Genomic DNA, 12,990 nt, shown 5'->3' with positions numbered 1-12,990 from the left:
AACTCCAGAGAAGCATGTATGAGAGTGAATGGTGTTGAGGAAGGCAGAACAGGGGTCACGCTTACCAGTACTCTTCGTCCTACTGGTGAGCACTGGCTTTTACCGGGCAGGTGGAGATGAAGTGGCCTGGTTGGCCACAGTACAGACAGGAATGGGTGCTGATTCTCCTTTGTCTTTCAGTCGGCGTCAGGCGGGTACAATCAACATGCATAGTCTCGGGCTCTGGAATGGGAATTGTAGATGGAGGCAAATGGCAGGGTAATGGAGACTGACGAGGAGCTTGGAACTCACCCAGTGCCTGCAGGGCCCTCTGGTACGCCTCCCTCTGCGGCACTGCTGAAGGTGAACATCAATACAGATGGCCAAATCCACCAGGACTTCAAAGGTGGCAGGAAGGTCCTGGGTGACCAGTTCATCTTTGATGTCTTCGGGGAGGCCATTCAGGAAGGTGTCGTACTGTGCATCCGAGTTCCAGCCGCTAGGGGTGGCTAGGGTCCAGAACTCTAAAGCGTAATCTGACACAGATCTGTGCCCCTGGTACATATGCAGCATTTCACTGGCAGCCTCTCTCCCACATTTGGAACAATCAAACACTTTTCTCATCTCTCAGAAAATAACTGAACATAATGCAGAAAAGGGAGCCTGCCTCCAAGGTGGCTGTTCCCCATTCTCTTGCCTGATTGGACAGTTGGGTGATGACGTAGGGTACCTTGGTTTGATCAGTCGGAAATGTTGTTGGTTGCTATTCAAAAATGAGGGTGCACTGGGAAAAAAAAGAGCGGCAGGTACCGGGCTCACCGGAGTACGTTTCTGGAGGAGGCAGGTGGGGCTCTTGGATGGGAGGAGCATGCGAGGACGCAGAGGGCAGGGTGGAAGATGCAGTTGCAGAATGTTGATGGGCGCTCTGGGACAGCTGGAGTGACTGAGTCTGGGCCACAAGTTCGGCTACATTGGCAGAAAATGACTCCACTGCCCTGAACAGAGTCCAGCTGGTTCTGGTGTCTCCCCAGCATCAGTTCCTCTTGTTCCAGAGCGCTCTCAGACAATCGGGATCTGCTGGATCCATTCTAGCCAGATTGTACTGTCAGGACACTGGAGCAGGGATCCAGTACTGTGCACACAGTGATATTAATTGAGTAACAAATCCTGAGGTGCAAACAAAGTCTGTGTCAAAGTTCAGGCAGAGATCAAAACATTCAGAGAAATCCAAAAACCAGAATCAAGAAACAGGCAGAGTCGATTTTCAGACAGAGTACAGATACGAATGCTGGAAAGGCTCAGGAAAATTCACTGGCAAAATCTGGCAACAAACAGGTGAAGACACAGGACTGAAATACACTGAGCAATAAACAGAGAGGCAGATGATAGATGGAGCATAATGAGACACGGGGGGCAGCAATACAGGTAATAATGAGAAACAGATGAGAGACGGAGTACTCAGTAATATAGGGGCCAGAGTAGATCAGGAGTGGGGATAGGAGCACATAGCAATACAAAACCACACACTGACAGCTAGGGGGAAAACACACCAAAAAACAGAGTTCAACTGGAGGTACTGACAACTACCTTGTGTCTTATTTTGTTATGATCATCATTCCTCCACCTTTCTTGGTCATCTCCTAGTAGAAATGCTTTCAATTTTATGTAAGCACCTATGATTGGGTAAAGAACTTTGTTCACTTATAATGGCGAGCAGAATTGCTGCATCACAAGTCCAAGTGACTCGGGTTCCTTCCTGCCCTTGGATACTGACTGCACAGAGCTTCCGCATTCTCCCTGCGACTGGGTGGTTTGCCCCTTGTTTGTGGGTGAGCTTTAGAGTCTGGTGGCAGCTGATGGAAATGTGGGATAAATAGGTTACATGGAAACAAATTACCGTAGATGTCGGATTATAAGCCGCTACTTTTTTCCCACATTTTGAACAGCTTTGAACTCTGCGGCCTTTAATACGGGGCGGCTAATACATGATTTTTTTCATGCCGCCAAAAACATTTTGCCTCGTAACAGTAGACCAATAAAATTGATGAGTAGTTCACAGAGGTCCAATGAAATTGTACAATAAATCAAGCGCACTTTCACAATTAAATTATTGTAAATCAGTCATTTGTACTCACCCTCATCAACATGGAAAACACTCGAAGAAAAGCATTGTGCTGCCTTTATGGCAGTTATTTAGTTTATAATATTTTCGCTTAGTAATTCATTTTCTAGTTAAAGTTAGAAGTGTTTTAACTATATTTGTTTTCTGTACTGCATCGCGGGATGCTATTGTTTTCTGTACTACATCGCGGGATGCTATGACGTCACACCCGGTTTCGCCGCGTCTTGTGGGAAAAATGCCGTTTGCGATAAACGGGACGGCGGGGGGCGAGCGGCGGAGCGGCATTAGATCTGAGCGAACGCTGCTTTTAAGTTAAAGGCGATCAATAACTTTTCCTGGTAGGCTGCAGTATATATATTTTTTACCAGTCGTTAGGAGATATTGGAATGTTGTTCAGTAAAAAAGTATACGCAACGTATATTTAAAAGTAGCCGCGTTACAGGCATGGTTTGAAAAAAAGCATTTGCAATATGTATTTGTTTATGTTACCATATGGATTTAATTAAAAGTTAAAAAATCCTCACGTGTAATATCTTTCTGTGTAAATATCTCATATTACAACGTGGGACACCTGCGGCCGAAAATCCGGTGTGGCCTAAAATCCGGTGCGGCCTGTACAAGTAAAAAATTGATTTTCTTTCTAAAATTAGAGCCAGCGGCTTTTAATCAGGTGCGCTCTGTAGTCCAGAATCTACGGTAGTGGGGGAACAGAGTTTGTTCTGTGAATCAGCATTGACGGACCAACACAACCTCCGACATCATAAGGAAATCTTTCCCCTAATTAATTTTGGGTGTCATTATTCTTATTTCTATGGTTTATCTATTTCAATCTTTCGTCCATTAATAGAATGACTATAGGCTGACAGTTGTGATGAACATTTATTAATATTTCTATCCATGTGCAATTCCATTTGTTTTACTTATATGTGTTTTTATTCCATTATCTCTAATATATGTAGTTTTACCATCTACCCATTACCCCTTCTTAATCTTTCCCAAAATTAACCATATAACAATTACAGCATGGAAACAGGCTATCTCGGCCCTTCTAGTCCGTGCTAAATGCTTACTCTCACCTAGTCCCACCTACCTGCACTCAGCCCATAACCCTCCATTCCTTTCCTGTCCATATACCTATCCAATTTTTTTAAATGACAAAATCGAACCTGCCTCTACCACTTCTACTGGAAGCTCGTTCCACACAGCTACTACTCTCTGAGTAAAGAAGTTCCCCCTCATGTTACCCCTAAACTTTTGCTCCTGAACTCTCAACTCATGTCTTCTTGTTTGAATCTCCCCTACTTTCTCAATGGAAAAAGCCTATCCATGTCAACTCTATCTATCCTCATAACATTTCCCACGATATTTAGTTTGCACTCTGAGATTTCTGTAGCAGTTGTTTAGTCATTCTTTTGACAAAGAGGCTTGCAAATTATGTAAATCAAAAAATGCAGGTGCAGGAAATCTGAAAACATAATATGCTGGAAACCATAAAATCAGGAAGTTTTGCAGATGCTGGAAATCCAGAGTAACACATACACAATATTGGAGAAACTCAGCAGGTCAGGCAGCATCAATAGATAGGAGTAAATAGTCAACATTTTGGGCTAGGACCCTGCTTGTTTTGGCCCAAAACAGCATCTGTTTATTCCTCCCCATAGATGCTGTCTGATCTGCTGAGTTCCTCCAGCACTTTGTGTGTATTAAATGCTGGAAATATTCAGCAGGTCAGGCAGCATCTGTGGAGAGAGGGTTAATGTCTTAGGTCAAAAGCCCTTAATCAGAATTGGAAGTGAGAATCAAGTTAGTCTCTAGCTGCAGAGTTGGGGGATGGGAGGGATGGGACAAAATAGAGTGTGAGCAAGTCGCTATGGTGATATGCTGCTTACAAAGTTGAGTACCTGACAGATGAATCGGGGCAGCTAGATGAAGAGAAAACAGGAATGGCAGAATGCAGGTCAGATATACTGCAGTGAACAGAAACCAGAAGGAGAATGTCGAACATGTTCAGCAGATCAGGCAATGACTCTGGAGAGAGAAAGAAGTAAGTTACTTATAATGAAGGGATGACTACAGCTGAACTGGCTAATTGTGATAGAATAGAGAAAGGAAATGACCTGAAATGACTGAATTCAACACTGAGTCTCAAAAGCTGAGGGGCTACACACCAATAGGTCTGAGAGGGAACAGAAAATTTAACTGACAATGGGAAGTTGAGCGTCAATCCTGTAGACAGAATGAAGGTGGTCACCAAACAGTCACCCAATTTCAGTTTGGTTGCTCTAATATAAGAACCAAATACAATACACCTGCTTGGAAGAAGTGTGGTGATACATCTGAATAGAATTTTTGGGTGAACAGGGGTGAGGCATTGAGGTGCCAGTCCATAGGTCCCAGAAAGTGGTGAGACAGGTGGATAAGTAGTATGACTCTTCTATAGGGATTCAGTATATTACATTGCAGTTGCATAAAACATCGGACAGATTGCACTTCAATGCTATGTGTAGTTCTGGTTACTGGACTCCAGGAAGGATACAGAACCATCAGAAAGAGTGCAGAAGAGATGGAAGCTCATAGTTGTAAGGAGCGATTGCATAGGCTGGGTTTATTCTCACCAGAATGTAGGATTATGAGAGGCATTCATTAGATAGTCAAAGACTCCCCCCACCCCCACAATGTTTGGTGTCTGGTGGTTTAAGGCTAGAAAGGAGAAATTTAAAGGAGATCTGAGGGGCAGCTTTTTCCCCACAGCGTGGTGAATACCAGCAATGAGCTGGTAAGGAGAGGTTCTATAGTCAAGTAAAATGATAACACTTAAAGGGCGTTTGGACAGGTATAGGAAAGGCACAGAGGCATACAGGCTTACTGAGGACAAATGGAATTATTTTTGTTAGTTAGAGATACAGCTATTAACAGGCCCTTCCAGCCTCTGCCTCCCAATTACACACACATTACCAATTATCTACTAACTGGTACATCTTTAGAAAGTGGGAGGAAACCAGAGCACCCAGAGGGAACCCACAGTCATGAAGAGAATGCACAAATTCCTTACCGACAGCGATGGAATTGAACCTGGGCCACTGGCACTGTAATAGCATTATCTCAACACCACCTTGCCACCCCTACAGCCATTAAGGCAGGCATGGAGAAGATGGGCTGTTTCTGTGCTATGAATTTATAAAAAAAGAGAGGTAACTCAGACATCCATGTAGTACTGTGCATGTACTATTGGCTCCTGTCCCCATTTTGTATTGGAACTTGGAAGGCGTACTTTACAGCTTAATACATTTTTTATTCCACTATTTATCTTTATTGAATTTTATTCCTCTATTTATTCTCTGACTTTATATTATCTCCCCATGGAGCTCTAATGGTGTTAATGTACTACATACGGATCATGCAATTTGAATTCAACTATTTGTTTCCTGAAAAGGGCTAAGAAGTATGATAAAAGCCAAAGTTTAAGTGTCAGGTCAGTGCATCATATTTGCTGATGCAAGGGACAAGTGTTCTCCTGAGTTCCAGATGTTAAACAAAGTACATATACTTACATTATTTACAAACTGCCAGGAAATATTGCTGGTGTGTTTACAGCTCTTTTGTCTGAAGTTAGTAATTTATTAATTATGTTTACACTTTTAATTTAGCTTATTCGACATTATGTAAGTTTCCTGCTCTTGTCCTTCTGAATTGACTTTCATATAGGACCTTAGCACTTCATGTAACTACTGCAACCTCTATTTCCACAAGTAATGCCTCAAGAATAAACAATCCCAAGTGCCAAATATGATGTTCGATGGTTGAGTGTGTCTATTAATAAATTCTAACCACAAACGAGAAAATCTGCAGATGCTAGAAATCTAAGCAACACACGTAAAATGCTGGAGGAACTCAGCAGGTCAGGCAGCATCTATGGAAAAGAGTAAAGTCGATGTTTCAGGCTGAGACCCTTTGGCAGGACTGGGAAAAAATGCTGAGGTGTAGATTTAAAATGTGGGGGGGGGGGGGGGGGAGAGAGAAACACAAGGTGATAGGTGAAACCTAAAGGGCGAGGGATGAAGTAAAGAGCTGGGAAGTTGTTTGGTGAAAGAGATACACAGCCGGAGAAGGGGGAGTCTGATAGAAGAGGACAGAAGCCCACTGAAGAAAAAGGGTGGAGGAACACCAGAGGGAGGCGGTGGGCAGGCAAGGAAGTATGGTGAGAAGGAAAAGGGGATGGGAAATGGAGGGGTGAGGGGCATTGCCAGAAGTTTGCGAAATCAATGCTCATGCCATCAGGTTGGAGGCTACCCAGAGGGAATATAAGGTGTTGTTCCTTCATCATAGCATGGCCTCATCATGACAGTAGAGGAGGCCATGCATAGACACCGGAATTTCAAGCAATTGATGTTCATGCCAGCAGGTTATTGCAATTCTTTTATTTAGTTGCTCAAGACACCTAAGAAGCCAGGCTATTTATATAGTACCCCTTACAATGGTAGCATAGTATTAGAGATTTCCCTGATCAGGGTTTAATTCCTGCCGCTATCTGTAAGGAGTACTGTATGTATATTTTCTCCACGACCAAGTGGGTTTTCTTCAGGTGCTCCAATTCCTCCCACATTCCAAAAAGATATGTTAAGAGTTAGTAAATTGTGGGCATGTATGTTGGTGCCAGAAGCATGACAACACTTGCAGGCTGCCCAGCACAATACCTGCAGATTTGATTTGATGCAAACCATGCATTTCAATGTACATGTGACAAATGCAGCTGATCTTTATATTTCTTTAATTTTGCAAGACTTTACAGCCAATAAAGTACTTTAAAATTGGTTACAATTGCACAAAGCAATCCTAAAGTCCCTTCAACAGTTCTGAATAAATGGGCAAATATTCAGTTTTCATAATTTTGGTTGACAGATTCCAGTTAGCTAAGGTTTGGTTACTGCCATGGAATCTTTTACATTCAATTTAAAATGTTTAAGGAATTCCTTTTTAAATATCCCATCTGATAACTATTACCTCAGATATAATTACACAGAAATACATTGAGTGGGGTTTGAACCTATGAATTTCTGACTTACAAATGATTGTGCTGCTACTTAATCATGGCTGATACCTACTAAATTCATTGAAATAATTTACAGCTGACATCAAACCCAACTTTTTAAAAAATCAGATAAAGCCAGTTCTTCACATGTTGTTACAACTACCTTACGCTCTGCTCTCCCTGTTCCAGGTAAATGATAAACAGAAAAAAATTCTGCAACAGCACACAAATTGATGGAGGAACTCAGCAAGTGAGGTAGCAGCTACGAAGATAAATACAGCCAATGTTTCAGGCAAGGACTCTTCATCAGGACTGGAAAGGAAGGGTCAGAAGCCAGATTAAGGTGGGAGGAGAGGAAGGAGTACAAACTGGCGGGTGATAGCTGAGACCAGGTGTGGGGGATGTTAAGGGGATGAAGTATGACGATGAGAGATGGAAGAGGTAAAGGCTGACGAGGAGAGTGGAAGAAAGATAGCAGAACTAGAGGGAGGTGATAAGCAGGTGAGGAGGGAGGTTGAGAGGGTAACTGTAATGAGGAAAAGAGAGGGGAGAAATTCATTGAAAGTTAAGAGAAATTGACATTGATACCATCAGGTAGGAAGCTATCCAGGCAGAATATGAGGTATGGCTCCTCCAATCTGAGTTTGGCTCATCATGGTAGTACAAAAGATCTTAGACAGACATATCATGGAATGGAAAATCAATTGAAATGCGTAGCATGGTAAACTATGTTGTGAAATGACAACAGCCAACAACTATGTTCATACTTTTTTTTTAAAGATTTACAGTGTGGAACAAGCTCTTCTGGCCCAATGAGGCTGCACAGCCTGCAACCCACCTATTTAACCCTAGCCTTATCACAGAACAATTTATAATGACTGATTAACCTACTAATCATCTTTGGATTATGGGAAGAACCTGGAGCACCCAGAGGAAACCCATGTGATTCAGGAGGGAATATATAAACTCCTTACAGAAGGCACCAAAATTGAACTCCGATCTCCAACTCCTTGAGTTGTAATAGCATCACTGTAACTGCTACGTTATTGTGGTGCCCCAAAACAACAGGCACCTGTACCAATAAAAAACACAACTAGTCCAGCAGAAGGGTTCGACTCAAAACGTCGACTGTAGTCTTTCCCATAGATGCTGCCTGGCTTGCTGAGTTCCTCCAGCATTTTGTGTGTGTTGCTTGGATTTTCAGCATCTGCAGATTTTCTGTTTAACCAGCTGATGGAGCAGTTAGGAAGGAAAATTACAAAGTCTAAAAGGAATCTCCATATAGTGAACAAAACCAGGATCCTCAGCATGTCTCTGCTCAACAGCCAGGACTGAATGATGTGCCAGTATTTTTATCGAAAAGCACTGACCCCCGCAGAAAGAGTATTCAGCCAACATAGCTCAAAGAGGCTGTAACATGTTCTAAACATAGAATAGGCCTCGTATCCAGGGAACTTTGAAGCCGCAGCATTGAAAACCATTGTACTTATTAAGGATTATTCTGGATTTATGAAATTCTGTATAGCATAATTATGGATTAACTAAAATGAGAAGCAGTCTTCTGGAAATAAAACCTGTACACAATTTAGAGCTACTGTAACTAGTAAAACCAGTCTTTGGGTGTGGGATATTCTGATTCTGTCCCATTGAAACCACATAGAGGAAGATGATAGATGAATGTTCATGTTAATCAGTGATGACTGAAAACTTCAGAATGAAATCATTAAGTGACCATCCCCTGTATAGCACATTGTTAAAGGTGTATTCACTTAATGCACAGTCAGGATAGGTCTGTTTTGTTATTATTCTGTTGAGTTGCATATTCATGAAGCTATCCAACAACACTGTAACAAAAGGGCGTCTGGAATTTGTGTGCAGAGGCTATAGAACAGGTAACAATTTTGAATATTCATAAGTATTCTGCTAGTTGGATGCGCAACCATTGTAAATATGTAATTCTGTGAAACTATCTGACTATATATCAGATGTTGAAGTTAAGTAGGTGATTATTGCAATTGAAACGCTAGTTAATCGTGCATTGTTCTGTGAAGTATAAACCACTGTGAGATTCTCTTGCACTCTTTCCTGAAGGAAAAAGTTTGTTGTGTGAATAAAGCCCTATTCCCAATTACAGCTTCTGTGTGACCCAGCAAGAAAGCTAGCTCACCCTTTGCTAAACTGATGTACGTACAGGCATTGTCTTTGACATATGACTCTGGTTTGTAATTAAAAACAACAGTTTTAACAGGTGGTTATGATGCAGAAATTTATTTGAAAAGCTGAATCCCACAAGTACTTGCTTGCATAATTATCCAAATGCCAAATATATTTTGGTATATGATGTTGATTAAACATAATGTAGGAAGTAACTCTATTCAGATTTAGTATTATTCAGTAGAGCAGTAGAAGTTAAGCACATCTTACACTTATATATAACAAAGTGCAAACATTGTACCAACTAGCACTGTACTCAATTAAATAAGATTTAAAAACATATGGTCACCAGCATTGACTGGAAAACTTCATAAATATTCATGAACCATTTCCCAGAGAAGTTAAGAGTACTATTTCTTACATGCTCTTCCTTGTTTTAGTTTACAATCTGCAAAATGTTTTTTTAATGGTGAATTTTGTTTTACATGCATTTCAGGTGTGCAAAGCAAGTGAATTGTTGAAACTCATACAACAGAAGAGTTCTGTACATTCAAGTCTTCAAATACAGATTAAATTCAAAATAAAAAATTCAATTGCCCACTATGTACTCTGGTTTTGAAATTTTACAGGTTACAAGTTAGGAATATTTTAAATACTTTTTCTTGCAGTTCTAACTGGAGAATTTATAAAAATACATTTTATTGCAGATTTATACAGTCCCATTTGTTGTAATCACAAATGAGTTTATGTATTCTAAAATCTTACATTTTCTCAGTTACACAATCTACGTCAAAATGAGAAACATGTAACTTTTGGAGACATGTCTTGACTCTTTTTACACAAGTACAGAGATAAAAGCCATACTGACATAGAACTCTTCATGTTGATATTAGCATTTTGTTTGTGGCACTTTTTTCCACTAGTTTCCAGTGAGAGCTGCCTTTTAAACTACAAATAACAATGGTGGTAAATGAACATCCAGTTTTACAGGTAGACATTGGCTTAAAGTACACTCTAGTACCATTTTCAATTTCATGCACTTTTCAGTTTGGTCTTGACATTCAGACTTTAATCATAGATTTAAGAAGACATGTTTGTAACAGAAAAAGAATTGCTTTAATTTATTCCAGTTCCTATGGAATGTCTTCTAAACTTTACAATTTTAGAGAACATGTTAATCTCTCAGTTAAAGCTTCAGATCATAAAGGGCCAAGGAAAATTACAGCCCTTCCTAGCAGAACATATATCAAAGACTAGATGTGAAATCATTCAGACCATTTGGAAGATGCAATTGGTAATTCCATGGTTATGTAAATATTCTATTCAGGATAATGGTCAATCTGACTGAGATGCAGATAAAAAGCCCCTGAAGCGCATGAACCTAGAGCAGTGATTAGTCTGTACCAGTTTCATGTGACATCTCCGCTACCATTGCCTGTCTGTGAACCACATCCTTGTGCCTGAGAAGACGCATATTCCGCATCAGAATCTTTAACGAAGTTCACAGCATCACCACTTACATTGATAAGGCACTGCGCCTGGTGAGATAGAAGGCAACAAATATTCATTCAACTTTGTTTAATGAACACTTCATAATGATGGGCTTTTCAAACAACTTTATAAAAATCAGTGTTGGAAATAGTAAGTTTACTTAAGTCTACCTTAGTTCCCTCCTCACATGTTCTTTAAAACCTGTTTGACTGCAGGAACAGTAGTTCTTCAGCCCATTGTTTAGAGATACAGCACAGAGTAGAGCCTTGGTACTGTGCTGCCCAGCAATCCCCAATTGAACTGTTACAGAAGTGGACTTCAAATTAATTTATGGACAAACTTCATACCATCTTAAAAGTTTCTTTACCTAGGCAGTTAATCTAATCCAGCTATTCTAGTTAGCTCCCCCACCCCCCCTTTGTCTATTACCCCTGTCACTTCACTGCACCGTAAACACTTTTTATAATGCTGTTTACATTGTAAATGCATGCTGGCATTTACGTATTTATGCACAATTTATTCCATTCCTCCACTTCTAACTTTATTTTATATAATTCATTATTCTGTATAATTGTTGAAAGTTATCAGTTTTTGTTGCATGTAGTACCAACACACCAAAGCCATTTCATAATACATATAAATGTATATCAGAATCAAAAGTTGATTCTTGATCCTTATCTAATACTCTTGGCTATATAAAGTTGTTAGTCTCAGTTAAAAAAATCAACACATACAAAATGTTGGAGGAACTCAGCAGCCCAGGCAGCATCTATGGAAAAAAGTACAGTCGATGTTTCGGGCCAAAACCCTTCAGCAGGACTGGAGAAAAAGCTGAGGAGTAGATTTAAAAGGTGGGATGAGGGGAGAGAGGTACACAATGTGATAGGTGAAATCTGAAGGGGGAGGGATGAAGTAAAGAGCTTGGAAGTTGATTGGTGAAAGAGACAGAAGGCCATGGAAGAAAGAAAAGGGGTGAGAAGCAGTAGAGGGAGTTGATGGGCAGGCACGGAGATAAGATGAGAGAGGGAAAAGGGTATGCGAAATGGTGAAGGAGAGGTGGGGGGGGGGGGGGGCATTACCGGAAGTTCAAGATATCGATGTTCATGCCATCAAGTTGGAGGCTACCTGAACGGAATATAAGCCGTTTTTCCTCCAATCTAAGTGTGACCTCATTACCAAAGTGGAGGAGGCCATGGACAGACATATCGGAATGGGAATGGGAAGTGGAATTAAAATGGGTGGCCACTTTTTCTGGCAGATGGAGCGTAGGTGCTCAGCGAAGCTGTCTCCCAATCTATGTCGGTCTCACTGATATACAGGAGCCCATACCCGGAGCACTGGACACAGTACATGACCCCAACAGCCTCACAGGTGAAATGTCGCCTCACCTGGAAGGACTGTTTGAGGCCCTTAATGGTAGTGAGGGAAGAGGCGTAGGGGCAGGTGTAGCACTTGTTGTATGTCGCCTCACCTGGAAGGACTGTTTGAGGCCCTTAATGGTAGTGAGGGAGGAGGCGTAGGGGCAGGTGTAGCACTTGTTCCACTTGCAAGGGTAAGTGCCAGGAGGGAAATCAGTGAGGAAGGACGAATGGACAAGGGAGTTGTGTAGGAAGCAATCCCTGTGGAAAGCAGAAAGTGGGGTGAAGGGAAAGATGTGCTTGGTGGTGGAATCCCATTGGAGATGGTGGAAGTGGTAGCAGAACTATGTGCTGGACGTGGAGGCTGGTGGGGTGATAAGTGAGGACAAGCAGAACCCTATCCCTGGTAGGGTGGCGGGAAGACGGGGTAAGAGCAGACGTGCGTGAAATGAAAGAAATGCAGTTGAGGGCAGCATTGAAGGAATCTGCTCTCAGGAAGAGGCTTTTCATCTTAAAATGAAGGAGATGTCCTTTTTTGAAAGAAAGGGGATTCCCTTCCTCTACTGTCAACGCTGTCCTCAACAATCAAGGCTGTAATTGCTGCTAAAGATGGATCTACTAAATACTGACTTGAAGAGGGTGAGTAATAATGCAATCAATTATTTTTAATAATTGTAATAAATTTAGACCAATTTGCAGAAATTTGTTTTCACTTTGACACAAAAGAGTCTTTTCGGTTGATCTGCGTCAAGCCAAATTAAATTCATTATGATTCAATGTTGTAAAACAATCAAAACTGGAACCTTCCAAGGTGGGTGAATACTTTTTTATAGGCACTGTATTTTGGGTGTCCAGAG

At 41.2% G+C, this 12,990-nt stretch overlaps 1 protein-coding gene across 23 annotated transcripts in view; it reads right to left on the bottom strand.

Annotated features, from left to right (window-relative positions):
* Positions 1 to 9,382: 9,382 nt before the first annotated feature.
* c2cd5 (C2 calcium dependent domain containing 5) overlaps positions 9,383 to 12,990 on the bottom strand; it is a 127,425-nt gene continuing 123,817 nt past the window's right edge. For all 23 annotated transcript variants that reach the window (XM_073066081.1, XM_073066083.1, XM_073066087.1 and 20 more), the window contains one exon: positions 9,383 to 10,822. In XM_073066081.1, coding sequence (XP_072922182.1) covers positions 10,694 to 10,822 — 129 coding nt within the window. In that variant the 3' untranslated portion in view covers positions 9,383 to 10,693. The remainder of the gene's footprint in view (positions 10,823 to 12,990) is intronic.

Source organism: Hemitrygon akajei, chromosome 14 (assembly GCF_048418815.1).
Source record: "Hemitrygon akajei chromosome 14, sHemAka1.3, whole genome shotgun sequence".
Lineage (NCBI taxonomy): Eukaryota > Metazoa > Chordata > Chondrichthyes > Myliobatiformes > Dasyatidae > Hemitrygon > Hemitrygon akajei.
This window is presented reverse-complemented; position numbering and strand designations above follow the sequence as displayed.